General features: G+C 42.3%; 1 protein-coding gene across 1 annotated transcript in view; it reads left to right on the top strand.

Annotated features, from left to right (window-relative positions):
• LOC137369195 (guanine nucleotide-binding protein subunit alpha-14) overlaps positions 1 to 15,489 on the top strand; it is a 217,580-nt gene that overhangs the window by 195,535 nt on the left and 6,556 nt on the right. Inside the window, exons 4-6 of the mRNA XM_068029995.1 lie at positions 3,669 to 3,797; positions 5,535 to 5,664; positions 11,215 to 11,368. Of these exons, the coding sequence (XP_067886096.1) occupies positions 3,669 to 3,797; positions 5,535 to 5,664; positions 11,215 to 11,368 (413 nt within the window). The remainder of the gene's footprint in view (positions 1 to 3,668; positions 3,798 to 5,534; positions 5,665 to 11,214; positions 11,369 to 15,489) is intronic.

The raw sequence follows: 15,489 nt of genomic DNA, 5'->3' as shown, positions 1-15,489 counted from the left end.
AGTTTCAGTGGGGGAGCATTTCGGGAGCAGTGACCACAATTCCATAAGTTTTAAGGTACTTGTGGATAAGGATAAGAGTAGTCCTCAGGTGAAGGTGCTAAATTGGGGGAAGGCTAATTATAACAATATTAGGCAGGAACTGAAGAATTTAGATTGGGGGCGGCTGTTTGAGGGTAAATCAACATCTGACATGTGGGAGTCTTTCAAACGTCAGCTGATTAGAATCTAAGACCAGCATGTTCCTGTGAGGAAGAAAGACAAGTTTGGCAAGTTTCGGGAAGCTTGGATAACACGGGATATTGTGAGCCTAGTCAAAGAAAAAGGAAGCATTTGTAAGGGCTGGAAGGCTAGGAACAGATGAAGCACTTGAGGAATATAAAGACAGTTGGAAGGAACTTGAGCAAGGAATTAGGAGGGCTAAAAGGGGTCATGAAAAGTCATTGGCAAACAGGATTAAGGAAAATCCCAAGGCTTTTAATACGTATATAAAGAGCAAGAGGGTAACCAGGGAAAGGGTTGGCCCACTCAAGGGCAGAGATGGGAATCTATATGTGGAGCCAGAGGAAATGGGCGAGGTACTAAATGAGTACTTTGCATCAGTATTCACCAAAGAGAAGGACTTGGTGGATGATGAGCCTAGGGAAGGGAGTGTAGATAGTCTCAGTCATCTCATTATCAAAAAGGAGGAGGTGTTGGGTGTCTTGCAAAGCATTAAGGTAGATAAGTCCCCAAGGCCTGATGGGATCTACCCTAGAATACTGAGGGAGGCAAGGGAAGAAATTGCTGGGGCCTTGACGGAAATTTTTGCATCCTCATTGGCTACAGGTGAGGTCCCAGAGCACTGGAGAATAGCCAGTGTTGTGCCTTTGTTTAAGAAGGGTGGCAAGGATAATCCAGGAAATTATAGGCCGGTGAGCCTTACGTCAGTGGTAGGGAAACTATTAGAGAGGATTATTCGGGACAGGATTTACTCCCATTTGGAAACAAACGAACTTATTAGCGAGAGACAGCATGGTTTTGTGAAGGGGAGGTCGTGTCTTACTAATTTGATTGAGTTTTTTGAGGAAGTGTCGAAGATGATTGATGAGGGAAGGGCAGTGGATGTTATCTATATGGACTTTAGTAAAGCCTTTGACAAGGTCCCTCATGGCAGACTGGTACAAAAGGTGAAGTCACACGGGATCAGAGGTGAGCTGGCAAGATGGATACAGAACTGGCTCTGTCATAGAAGACAGAGTGTATCAGTGGATGGGTGTTTTTCTGAATGGAGGGATGTGACTAGTGGTGTTCCACATGGATCAGTGCTAGGACCTTTGCTGTTTGTAGTATATATAAATGATTTGGAGGAAAATGTAGCTGGTCTGATTAGTAAGTTTGCGGACGACACAAAGGTTGGTGGAGTTGCGGATAATGATGAGGATTGTCAGAGGATACAGCAGGATATAGATCGGTTGGAGACTTGGGCGGAGAAATGGCAGATGGAGTTTAATCCGGACAAATGTGAGGTAATGCATTTTGGAAGGTCTAATGCAGGTGGGAGGTATACAGTAAATGGCAGAACCCTTAGGAGTATTGACAGGCAGAGAGATCTGGGCGTATATGTCCACAGGTCACTAAAAGTGGCAACACAGATGGATAAGGTAGTCAAGAAGGCATACGGTATGCTTGCCTTCATCGGTCGGAGCATAGAGTATAAAAATTGGCAAGTCATGTTGCAGCTGTACAGAACCTTAGTTAGGCCACACTTAGAATATTGCGTGCAATTCTGGTCCCCACACTACCAGAAGGACGTGGAGGCTTTGGAGAGGGTACAGAGGAGGTTTACCAGGATGTTGCCTGGTCTGGAGGGCATTAGCTATGAGGAGAGGTTGGAAAAACTCGGATTGTTTTCACTGGAACGACGGAGGTGGAGGGGCGACTTGATAGAGGTTTACAAAGTTATGAGCGGCATGGACAGAGTGGATAGTCAGAAGCTTTTTCCCAGGGTGGAAGAGTCAGTTACTAGGGGACATAGGTTTAAGGTGCGAGGGGCAAAGTTTAGAGGGGATGTGCGAGGCAAGTTCTTTACACAGAGGGTGGTGAGTGCCTGGAACTTGCTGCCAGGGGAGGTGGTGGAAGCAGATACGATAGCGACGTTTAAGAGGCATCTTGACAAATACATGAATAGGATGGGAGTAGAGGGATATGGGCCCCGGAAGTGCAGAAGGTGTTAGTTTAGGCAGGCATCAAGAGCGGCTCAGGCTTGGAGGGCCGAATGGCCTGTTCCTGTGCTGTACTGTTCTTTGTTCTATATGGCCTCGCCCCTCTCTATCTCTGTAACTTCCTCCAGTCCTACAACCCTCAGGTATCTGTGTTCCTCCAATTCTGGCCTCTTGCCCGTTCCCAATTTTAATATGTCTGCCATTGGCACTCATGCCTTCAGCTGCCTGAACCCCAACTTCTGGAATTATCTCCCTAAATTTCTCCACCCCTCTCTCATCCTTTAAGACACTCCTTAAAACCTCGCTTTTAGACCAAGCTTTTGGTCTTAATATCTTCTTCTGTGTCTCGGTGTCAAATTCTGTTTGATCACTCATGTGAATTGCCTTGGGGTATTTTCCTACATTAAAGGTGCTACATTAATGCAAGTTGTTGTTTTAAAAGCCTATATTAAATCTTATCTCAACCTGCTGAGCACCTGTAGAAATAATTATCTTGAGTCTGTCCTCAAACTAGCTTTTTATCCCATTATCTATCTGAGATTGTCTAAGATTGTCATAGACAACCATTATAGATAAGACATTAAAGAAATAGAGAGTATGTGCAGTGTATATTCACCAAGATGATACCAGAAATGGGAAACCATAATTATCAGATACTGAGATTATTTCCACTGGAGCAGAAGCATATGGTGTATTGGAAAATATAGCAGCATGGATAGAAAGTGGGTTGATGGGAAACAAAGCATCAGTTCTAGGTTCACTCTTTCTGTATATTTATTTGATATTTATAATTATTTGCATTTGGTTATAGTGGGCACAATGTCGAAATGTTGTACTGACATAAAAATAAGGAAATAGAAAGCACTAGAGAGCATATTCTGCATAGATGCATCAAGATAGTGATGGGAAATTATAGTCTGAGGACAAAGTTGCATTATTTCCAATGGAACAAAGAAAGCTAAGAGTAAATTTGATGCACATTTTTAAAGTTATGTACGTTTTGGTAGAGGGCGTAGAGACTGGAGAGTCAGTGATGAGGGATCATCAATTTAAAATTGCCACTGTAAATAGAGAGGTTAACAGATTTTTAGTCAGAGATTTTATAGGACATGTAATACTTTGCTATATTAGAGCATTTGAGGCCAAAACAATTGCATCTTTTGAGGGAGAAATGTTTAATTATTTGAAGAAGGGGGAGATGCAGGTCTATGACGAGAGAACAGGGCAGTGATATTAGCTTTGGATTGCGTTAGCAAAGAGCCAGCATTGGGCCAAATGGCCTCTTTCTATGCTGTTAAATTCTATGAGGACTCTCAAATTTAAGGAACCAGTTGAACTAGAAAGTATATATATTTGTCTTTGAAAACTGCTGCATTGTGTCAATTTTAATTCTGCTTTTCTTACAGTTAGGCATGGAATCATATTGGGAGTTTTTGTAATTTACTTTGATCTGTTTTCATTTTGTAGCTACCTTAGTGATGTAGACCGCATAAGTTCGGCAACATATGTACCAACTCAACAAGATATACTGCGGGTCAGAGTACCAACAACTGGAATCATTGAATATCCTTTTGATTTGGAGAACATAATCTTCAGGTATTGAAACTGGATAGTTAGAAATGGTCAATAGATTTTTCATAATGTGAAAAAACATAATGCCAGTACAGGCCAGACCAAAACACATCATGGATAAGGGAGTATTTTATAGTAAATTCTGTCTTTTTGTTTCATGAGATGTGGGCATCGCTGGCTAAGCCTGCATTTATTACCCATCCCTAATTGCTCGAGAAGCTGGTGGTGAGCTGCCTTCTTGAACCGCTGCAGTCCGTGTGGTGTAGGTACACCCACAGTGCTGTTAGGAAGGGAGTTCCAGAATTTTGACCCAGCGACAGTGAAAACGGTGATATAGTTCCATATCAGGATGGTGTGTGTAAAAATTAAGTCTCATTTACATGTCTTATTCAGGAAATATAGATAATTTGGGAGATGTATAACACTAAGTTGATGACTGTACTTGCCTGAGGTTCAAATTAATATTGAAACCTTCTTCACTAAGCACTCCAATGATAGCTGAAATGCAACTGCTGACAAGCTACTTTAAAGCCTCTTAGGTGCTGATGTTTGTCCAAAAGTGAGCACTTGAATGGATGATTTGCTCCTTGAGCATTTTACCATAAATACTTGCAATTACAGTCTTTTTCTACATGAAAGTGTGCATCAGTGCCGGTTAGCCAGTGTTGCTGCAGCAATAATTATAATCAGAAACTTCTTGGAGATAAAAATGCAGGAATCTGTCAGGGCCATGAGGTAATCTGTGTGAAAGCAAGGGCAATATTTTTGAAGTATTGAGATTAATAAAAGTTTTGCTATATTTAAAACCAAAAGTCTCAATTAATTTGTTTGTGAACTATTGAAAGCTTCTCCAAAATTGAAGGGAATAAAGTCCCTCGAGCACCTCCCTCACCAGTGCAAGTAGACCAATGAAATCCCATCTATCAAAAAAAAAGTGAAAAATTTTCCTCCTATTATTGGCGATAGTTAATTTCTTTTTAGGCTGTTGTGGGTTTTCCTGCCTAGGCATTATAAACTTAGTCCCTTTTTGCTTTAAGAGGAGTCCTGGTTTCATTTTGTGGGTGATAGTTGGACAGGTTGAATCAATGATTCATACTGGGAATGGCTTTTCAACTCTCTTGCTTCATTCTAAATTATTTTATATTCTCAAGTTGCTCTTTAAAGAAGTTCTTCTACTTAAAAAAAAAACTTTAAAAGCCTTGCCAGTAGGTCAGCACGAACGCCAAGGTTTCTTGGCCAGATGTGCCTATGGAGTAAAATATTCAGCTGTGGATTGTGTCCCGACATGAGCTTGCAATTTGCGTTTTATTCTTAACATATGCAAGTGAGTTGTGTCTGATACGAATTGTGAATGCTTCTGATTTCTGCATTCGGTTGATCTATTGCTATTTGTAATCAGGCAACCTATGGATGGCGGGGCAGAAAACACAAGTAGGAATGAGATTTTTTTTTTCCAAAATGCTAGTAAAGTTTATCTTGGAGATAACACTGGATGCAAAGTTTGGTTTAAAAACTGATTGTAATTGATGCTATTCAGGATGATGAATTGATTGTTTCAAGACTTAATGAATAATTTTCATGATACTATGTTGAAAATGAGAATAATAAATAACATAGAAAGCCCTGATAGTCTTACTGGCTGCACTGTATTATCAATAATCAACTTCAGTAAGATTCTATTTGTGTTTTACATAATTCAATAAGAATTTTAATGTTGTTTAGAAACTGCATTTTCAAATGTGTTTTTGTTTTACTTTGTAGGATGGTAGATGTTGGAGGTCAGAGGTCTGAACGAAGGAAGTGGATTCATTGTTTTGAGAATGTCACCTCAATCATTTTCTTAGTTGCACTAAGTGAATATGATCAGGTCCTGGCTGAGTGTGATAATGAGGTAATAGTTTATTAGCAATGGTATAATAAGATTGTCTCAAGGCCCGGATTTTCCTGGAGACTGACTCCATTTTCTACAGCATAGGAGCCCTTGGAAGGTGCAAAAGATGGAGGAAATTATGAAGTAGTTGTCTTGTGCCATTTATTATGCCAGTCCATATTTTTCTGGAACCTTTGTGTCATTGGCCTTACCAAGAAGAGTTAGACATGTATCATAGCTCTGCCCCCAATGGAAAACAATGACGATTGCCATGTTCCTGAATTTGTGCATTTCTATGCCGCTGCCATTTAGTATTAAAAATAATGGCGCTGAGGCAGCAGCATTATACAGACTTTTACAATTTACTTGCTGAATCTGATTTTACTTTTAGATGATGCTGAAAAAAATTTGAACTCTGAAAGGAAAATAATTCTTTGGCAATACAAATAATAATCCGAGTTAAAGATGTCGCAAAGAAAGCTGTTTCAACAAAAGGCCTGGAGCTCAAGCAATAGGTTGATCCTCCATGTTAAAGTAAACTTACATAAAACATTGAGTTGACTTTCATTAGCTGGTGTACCTTTAGAGTCCATATTAAAACTAATTTCAAAGAACATCGTTTAATGACGGTTATTTTTAAATTGAGACTTCAATAGGCCTTACAACTGAAATGAAATGTGCAGTTGACAATGCAAATAATAACGAAGAATGGAATGGAGCACCAGCAAGCCTTAACAGTCTGACTGTTATATTTTTCCTATAATTGAAGCAACGTAATGAAAATTGACATCAAAGTAATTTTTTTAAGTATAAAAAGTGAATAAGGTCCATAAAGGAGTGAGTGTTGCTTAGTACCAGAGAAGGAAGTCGTACCATATTAAATAGCAGACCAAAAAAGACTACGAGGAATACAATGACAGGCTTACAATGCATGAATGTAAGCATACAAAGTGTGGTGAATTAGGTTGGTGAGCTACAGGCACAAATAGCTCTGTGGGAATATGATGTAGAGGCAATGATGGAAACGTGGCTTAAAAATGGGCACTTAATATTCAAGGATACAAAGTGTTCAGAAAAACAGGGAAGAAAGAGAGGTGCGGTGGCAGTATTGATTAGGGAAGACATTGCAGTGTTGGAAAGGGAGGATGTCCTTCAGGGGTCAAAGACAGAATACATTTGGTTAGAGTTGGAAAGAAAAAGGGCATGATCATGATTCTGGGGGAATTCTATAGGCCTCAACAGTGAGAGAGAGCAAATCTGCAGGGAAATCAGGTGTGCAAGAACTAGAGTGGTGATATTGGGGGAAATTAATTACCCAAATTAATTACCCAGGGCGGCACAGTGGCGCAGTGGTTAGCACTGCAGCCTCACAGCTCCAGGGACCCGGGTTCGATTCTGGGTACTGCCTGTGTGGAGTTTGCAAGTTCTCCCTGTGTCTGCGTGGGTTTTCTCCGGGCGCTCCGGTTTCCTCCCACAAGCCAAAAGACTTGCAGGATGGTAGGTAAATTGGCCATTATAAATTGTCACTAGTATAGATAGGTGGTAGGGAAATATAGGGACAGGTGGGGATGTTTGGTAGGAATATGGGATTAGTGTAGGATTAGTATAAATGGGTGGTTGATGGTCGGCACAGACTTGGTGGGCCGAAGGGCCTGTTTCAGTGCTGTATCTCTAATCTAATCTAATCAAATATCAATTGGGATAATGTTAGAATAAAAGTAAAGAGGGGGAGAAATTTCAGAAGCATGTCCTTGACCGGTATGTTCTTGGTCCGACTAGGAAGGAGACTTTAATTATTTCTTACAGGAAGGAGACTTAGCTGGATCTGGTGATGGGGAATTAGTGGACCAAGTAGATCAAGTGTCTGTGGAAGCTTGGGTAAGAGTGATCATTGCATTGTGAGGTTTAGATTAGTAATGGGGAAGAGCAAGGAACAATCTAAAGTAAACTTCAAAATTGGAAGAGGGCTGACTTCAGTGGGATGAGAGGGGATTTAGTTAGGATAAAGTGGCACAAAAGATTGACAGGAAAAACTGTAACAGAACAATGGGTGATCTTTAAGGAGGAGATGGTTCAGGTCAGGTACATTCCACCAACAAGGACAAAATGTAAGGGAACCAAAGCACATTCATAGTAACTACAGGCTGCTGAGTTTAACATCAGTTGTGGGTAAAGTTTTAGAAACAATAATCAGGAAAAAAAAGTCAACAGGCACTTGGAGAGGTTTGAGTTAATTTAGGAGAGCCAGCATGGATTTGTAAAAGGCAGATCAAGCTTGACCAATCTAATTGAATGTTTTGGTGAAGTAACAGAGAAGGTCAATGAAGGGAAAGCAATGGATGTTGTCTATATGGATTTTTTAAAAAGCGTTTGACAAAGTATCACGTAAAAGGCTAGTTAACAAAATTGAGGTTCATGGAATAGGAGGATTAGTGTCAGCTTGGATAAAAAATTGGCTTAAGGGCAGAAAACAGTGAGTTGTGGTAAATGATTGTATTTCAGATTCGTGTTCCCCAAGAGTCAGTGCTAGGACCACTGCTTTTTTGATTTTATATGAATGATTTGGATATTGAAATAGAGTAAAATTTCAAAATTTGCCAATGATGCCAAGCTTGGTGGTGTGACCAACAGTAAGGATGATACCAATCGACTGCAACAGGACATAGGATAGCAGAATGGAGTGACAATTGGCAGGTGGAATTTAATACAGAAAAATGTGAGGTGATGCCTTTTGGCAAAAGGGATAGGGAGAGGCAATATAGACTAACTGGCACAATTCTAAAGAGTGTACAGGGACCAAGGTACTGGGGGTTCACGTGCATAGTTCTTTGAAGGTGGCAGGACATTGTTACGACCAGATGAGAAAGGTGTCCAGGGGTCCCTCTTAGCTTTCACCTGGTCTTACCATAACAGGGTTTAATTTTAAACACACCATGTTGTTAGCTCCCCCTTGGTGAATCCTTGTTCACTACTTACCAATTATAAGGCCAAGAAATCAGCACAAATGGGCCGCCTTAGGTTTAAAGAAAAGTTGAAATTTATTAAACTTAAACTCTAGTTCGGTTGACGCCTATGGATACAGGACGTGCCCACGCTAGCATGCATAGGCGATATATGCATACAAATAGATACAGAAAAGAGCAGAAGAAAAAAATAAAGTGGAAAAGTTTGAGGCAATATCTGAAGAGTTTTTGTTCCAGCTCTTGGAGCTCACTGTCGAGTCCTTGATTATAGGTAAATACTGCTTTTTGTTGGGGCCCAGTATTATTCTTAAACCTTGTTGGCTGTAGGGTATTTCTCTCTCTTGGGGTTCATGTGTCTTCAGAGGCTTTTGAGAAAGATAGGAGCAGACAGGAGAGAGATCTTCTCAGTCCAGGAGCAAAGAGTCTTACTGTTCAAAAGAAAACCCTGGAATGGCTAGTTAGTCATGTGACCAGCTGGACTGACCAGTCCTGGCCTTTGTGGATTGTATCCTCTTTAGCAGGTCCTGGAATGTGCTTCCTCACCTGTTAGTATGAAAATAATTTTTCCGGCTACGGCTGATCTGTTTAACAAGTCATTTCCTTGCTCCAACAACCGTTAAAAATCAATATTCATGACAATATTAATGTGCCTCATTCTTGGCAGGTTGGGGCCTACCATGACAACATTTTGAGAGAGTAGTTCACAAAGTATATGGGATCTTGGACCTTATAAATAAAGGTATTGAGTACAAAAGCAGGGAAGCTATGCTGAACCTTTATAAAGCTCAGCTTAGGCAGAGTATAGTACTAGGGTATTGTGTCCAGTTCTGGTCATCACATTTGGGGGCGGTGGTGTCATAGTGGGACTGTCATTGGACTAGTAATCCAGAGCCCAGATAATTCTCTGAGGACACAGGTTTGAATCCCACCATGGCAGATGGTAAAATTTGAATTCAATTAATAAATCTGGAATTAAAAAGCTAGTCTAATGGTGACCATGAAACTGTTGTTGATTGTTGTAAAAACCCATTTAGTTCACTAATGCCCTTTAGGGAAGGAAATCTGGCTTACGTGTGACTCCAGACCCACAGCAATGTGGTTGACTCGTAAATGCCCTCCAAAATAGCTTAGCAAGCCACTCAGCTCAAGGGCAATTAGGGATGGGCAATAAATGCTGGCCTAGCCAGCGATGCCCACATCCCATAAACAAATAAAAGGAACAATGTGAGGGTCCTTGAGAGGGCGCAGAGGAGATTTGAGAGAGTAGTTCCAGGGATGAGGGATTTTAACCACAAGGTTAGGTTGGAGAAGCTGAGGTGCTTCTTGGAGCAAAGGAGTTTGAGAGGAGATTTGATAGAAGTGTACAAGATTATGACCAGTTAGCGAAGTTAGACGAAAAAAAACCCGCTATTCCCATTAGGTGATGGTAAACAGACTAGGGGTCACAGATTTAAGGTTTTGGGCAAGAGATGCAGAGGGGTTGTGAGGAAGAGCTTTTTTATGCAGCGAGTGGTAAATGACCTGAAACTCGCTGCCTCTGAGGGTGGTGGAAGCAGAGACGATTAATAATTTGAAAAGAATTGGATGGGCAGTTGAAGGAAATAACTTGCAGGGGATAGAGCGGGGGTATGGGACTGACTGGATTGCTCCACAAAGAGCTGGCATGGACTCAATTGGCTGAATGGCCTCCTTCTGTGCCATAATGACTGACTCTTTTTAAACTAAATGATGTTGGCGATCAATTCGGTCAACTTCCAATGTAAAAGTTGTAGATTCTGGTTCTACTTCACTATAATTCTACCTACATGATATTGTTTTAGACAAAGTAGATAGAGAGAGTGTTTCCATTGCTGGAAGGGTTGAGAACCAAAGGACATCAATTTAAGATGATTAGCGCAAGAACCAATGACTGCATGAGGAAAAACTTCTTTATGGATCTGGTTAGGATCTGGAATGTATTGCCTGACCGTGTGATGAAGGCAGATTCATTCGTGGCTCTCAAAAGGGAATTGGGTTAGCACCTTAATTTTTTTTTAAAAAGAGCACAGCTGTGGGAAAGGGCTGGGGAGTGGGACTAGCTGAGTTGCTCTTGCAGAGAGCAGGCATTGACACAATAGGCTGAATGGCCACCTTCTATGCTGTAACCATTCTATGGTTCCAAAATCAAAGTGTCTATCATTGGTTCTCTTCTATAAAACAAAATCCATTTATTGTCATATGGCTGCGCTACTTCTGACTTATTACTAGCCTAGCTGTGGCATATTCAAATCCATTTTCCATAAACTTTGACATCAATTCACTTTTGGATGATTGGAGTGCATCACCAGAGTTGTCGAGGTGGAAAAATCTGGGCCAATAAGAATGCCTCAATTTATAAAAACTTCTCAGAAATAATACTATTTAGTACAGGCTACTCTGTAAAATTGAGTTTTTGTAAGCAAGCAAACTGGGTAGAGTTCAGGCCTAATAAAGAATCAACTTTCCAAGATATCTTTGGGATGCTCAGAAACAAAGATACAGTGGGGAAGGTTTCCTCTGTTGACTACCTGCTGTTGTATCCCCCTGTAATGTCAGTTCAGTATTGAAGTGCTTTATGTTTTCCTTTTAGAATCGAATGGAGGAGAGCAAGGCACTATTTAAGACGATTATCACCTATCCCTGGTTTCACAGCTCCTCAGTCATTCTCTTTTTAAACAAGAAGGATCTTCTGGAAGAAAAAATCATGTATTCTCATCTAGTTGATTATTTCCCAGAATACAATGGTGAGTGTTTTATGGTAATTTGATCCATTTAGAGTAGTATTTGAGCACATTTCGTACTGGCTAAATGGGTCTTATTTTGGTTTAGAAATGAAATAATTTAAAAATGAAATTGTCTGGGTAGGAAAACAATGGTGTGTTGAGATTAATGGAAATAAATATATTTATTCCCACAATACTTGTATGTACACAAGCTGTGGTTCTCTATCTGTTCGTAACCACAAACATAATAGTCGTGTCATGAAAACATGTTATGCCAAAGGATGATTTTTAATCCATCAGTTGGAAACCTAAAATAAACGTTAAAAAGGAAGCAGGAAACAAAGAACTTAAATTAAACTTTTAAAACTAAAGCAGCTGAGATGGCCACCACAATTTGCATTGAAATACTCTACACACCAAGGTATCGAGGTGGAGATACATGTTCTGAGTATCCCTCATCCAGAACAATGGCTTGAGCAGTTTGAAATGAGCTACCTGGTATCGCCTTCATTAGCAAGACATCCAAAGCCATCTCGGAGCATTAACACTGGTGGAGACAAAACCCTGAAGGGGTAAACACTGAAACAGTGAGATCCCAGAGAGATTGGAATTCTTAGACGTGGATCTCATTAACGTGCAAAAGAGAATACACTGGAACAATCATTTAACAGTCTCTCCATCTATGTGATAATTTACAGTTTCTTTTGCCTACAACAGACAAGCATCTGCTTTTAACCAGTGCAACACCCAAGTGGGGGTCAGTCTTTCTGTCTCTCTCCAGGCAACACTGTAAATTTTGAACCCTGCCTTTTTGCTGCAAAACATCCAAGTCTATCATTGCTGCAGACAGAGATTCCGGAGAGAGAGCCATCTACATCACTGTCTCCAAGAAAACCCTGAACCAGGTGACCACATCTATTAGCCAGCAACTTCAGGACCACGAGTTCAGCCAGAAGACAACAGAATTACCAGACTCCACAGACTGTATTGCTTGTGGGCCAGGAGGAGCAGGAGTATTTCCTAAAGGCCCAATAAGCTACCCAGTAAACCCCCCACCACGATCTCTGTCATTCCTCCAATACACCTATCTGCTTTTGTCAGCTTCGGCCTTGTAAAGCAGGCTTACTACCCAAAAGATCTCATGCCTGTTAATTAGGGTGCCTGTGGGTGGGAATCCCACAGAGAATTTTAAAGGAGCCTAGCAATTAAATTCTGCAGGGCATTTGAGAAACCTGTTCTTCCCCGATCTCTCAACAGCCTCCCTGCACAGAACTCTCCTCTAGGCTAAAATCCAGGCCATAACTTCAAGTATTTTCTCTCTATTGAATGGGTTCTGAAACTTTATCAACAGTGCTTCATAGCATTATGATTTCCTTGGGCATTTCTGAATTCATTCCATCTGATCCTGATTTCCCTATAGGCCATTTTTGCAGTGCCAATCTTGGTGAGCTGGGAGGGGTTGTAGTACAGAAGAGGTTATAGAGGTGAGGAGCAAGGCCATGGAGGATCATAGAATGGGTACAGCACAGAAGGAGGCCATCCAGCTGGGCATGTGTATACAGGCTTTCTGCCAGAGCAAATTAGCTAGCTGTGCTCCCAGTCCTTTCCCCGTAACCCTTCGTTTTCCTTTTCTCTTCAGGTGCTTATCCCAAAACACAAGGATGAAAGTGGTGTATTCAAGATGTTAGGGCATTGGGAGCAAGGACAGCAGAGATGGGCGAGCGGGACTTTGGTGCAGAATAGGGCGTGGGAAGTTTTGGATGAGCTGAAGTTTGCGGCGCTTAGAAGATGAAAGACTGGGCAGTGGCGCATTGTAGTATTTGGGACTTGATGCGACAAAGACATGATGCCATAGGGACAGAGGTGATAGTATGATGGTGAAAATGGGCAGCCCTTGTGAGAATGTCATAGAGTTATACAGCACAGAAACAGGCCCTTTGGCCCATTGTGTCTGTGCCGGTTATCAAACACCTATCTATTCTAATCCCATTTTCCAGCACTTGGCATGTAGGCTTGTATGCTATGGCATTTCAAGTGATCATCTAAATACTTATTAAATGTTGAGGGTTCCTGCCTCCACCACCTCTTCAGGCAGTGTGTTCCAGATTCCAACCACCCTCTGGGTGAAAGCATTTTTCCTCCAAATCCCCTCGAAACCTCCTGCCCCTTACCTTAACTCTATGCCCCTGGTTATTGATCCCTCCGCTAAGGGAAAAAGCTTCTTCCTATCCATCCTATCAACGCTCCTCATAATTTTGTACACCTTCATCAGGTTCCCCTCAGCCTTCTCTGCTCTAAGGAAAACAACTCTAGCCTATCCAGTCTCTCTTCATAGCTGAAATGCTCCAGCCCAGGCAACATCCTGGTGAATCTCCACTGCACTCTTCGGTGCAATCATCATCTTCTTCTTTGGCCTCCTTGTCTCGGGAGACAATGGGTAAACGCCTGGAGGTGGTCAGTGGTTTGTGGAGCAGCGCCAGGAGTGGCTATAAAGGCCAATACTAGAGTGACAGACTCTTCCACAGGTGCTGCAGAAAAAATTGGTTGTCGGGGCTGTTACACAGTTGTGCTTCTGTCTTTTTTCCTGCCAACTGCTAAGTCTCTTTGACTCGCCACACTTTAGCCCCACCCTTATGACTGCCCGCCAGCTCTGGCGATCGCTGGCAACTGACTCCCACGACTTGTGATCAGTGTCACAGGACTTCATGTCGTGTTTGCAGACGTCTTTAAAGCGGAGACATGGACGGCTAGTAGGTCTGATACCAGTGGCGAGCTCGCTGTACAATGTGTCCTTGGGGATCCTGCCATCTTCCATGCGGCTCACATGGCCAAGCCATCTCAAGCGCCGCTGACTCAGTAGTGTGTATAAGCTGGGGATGTTTGCCGACTCGAGGACTACTGTGTTGGAGATGCGGTCCTGCCACCTGATGCCAAGGATTCTCCGGAGGCAGCAAAGATGGAATGAATTGAGACGTCACTTTTGGCTGACATACGTTGTCCAGGCCTTGCTGCCGTAGAGCAAGGTACTGAGGACACAGGCTTGATACACTCGGACTTTTGTGTTCCGTGTCAGTGAGCCATTTTCCCACGCTCTCTTGGCCAGTCTGGACATAGCAGTGGAAGCCTTTCCCATGCGCTTGTTGATTTCTGCATCGAGAGACAGGTTACTGGTGATAGTTGAGCCTAGGTAGGTGAACTCTTGAACCACTTCCAGAGCGTGGTCGCCGATATTGACGGATGGAGCATTTCTGACGTCCTGTCCCATGATGTTCGTTTTCTTGAGGCTGATGGTTAGGCCAAATTCGTTGCAGGCAGCCGCAAACCTGTCGATGAGACTCTGCAGACACTCTTCAGTGTGAGATGTTAAAGAAGCATCGTCAGCAAAGAGGAGTTCCCTGATGAGGACTTTCCGTACTTTGGTCTTCGCTCTTAGGCGGGCAAGGTTGAACAACCTGCCACCTGATCTTGTGTGGAGGAAAATTCCTTCTTCTGAAGACTTGAATGCGTGAGAGAGCAGCAGGGAGAAGAAAATCCCAAACGGTGTAGGTGCGAGAACACAGCCCTGTTTCACGCCACTCAGGATAGGAAAGGGGTCTGATGAGGCGCTGCTATGCTGAATTGTGCCTTTCATATTGTCATGGAATGAGGTGATGATACTTAGTAGCTTTGGTGGACATCCGATCTTTTCTAGTAGTCTGAAGAGATCACGTCTGCTGACGAGGTCAAAGGCTTTGGTGAGATCAATGAAAACAACGTAGAGGGGCATCTGTTGTTCGCGGCATTTCTCCTGTAGCTGACGAAGGGAGAACAGCATGTCAATGTTCGATCTCTCTTCACGAAAGCCACACTGTGCCTCAGGGTAGACACGCTCGGCCAGCTTCTGGAGCCTGTTTAAAGCGACTCGAGCGAAGACTTTCCCCACTATGCTGAGCAGGAAGATTCCACGGTAGTTGTTGCAGTCACCACGGTCACCTTTGTTTTTATAGAGGGTGATGATATTGGCATGTGGTACTGCTCCCTCGTCCCAGCACAGGCAAAGCAGTTCGTAGAGTGCTGAGAGTATGGCAGGCTTAGCACTCTTGATTATTTCAGGGGTAATGCTGTCCTTCCCAGGGGCTTTTCCGCTGGCTAGAGAATCAATG

Source organism: Heterodontus francisci, chromosome 4 (genome assembly GCF_036365525.1).
Source record: "Heterodontus francisci isolate sHetFra1 chromosome 4, sHetFra1.hap1, whole genome shotgun sequence".
NCBI lineage: Eukaryota > Metazoa > Chordata > Chondrichthyes > Heterodontiformes > Heterodontidae > Heterodontus > Heterodontus francisci.
This window is presented reverse-complemented; position numbering and strand designations above follow the sequence as displayed.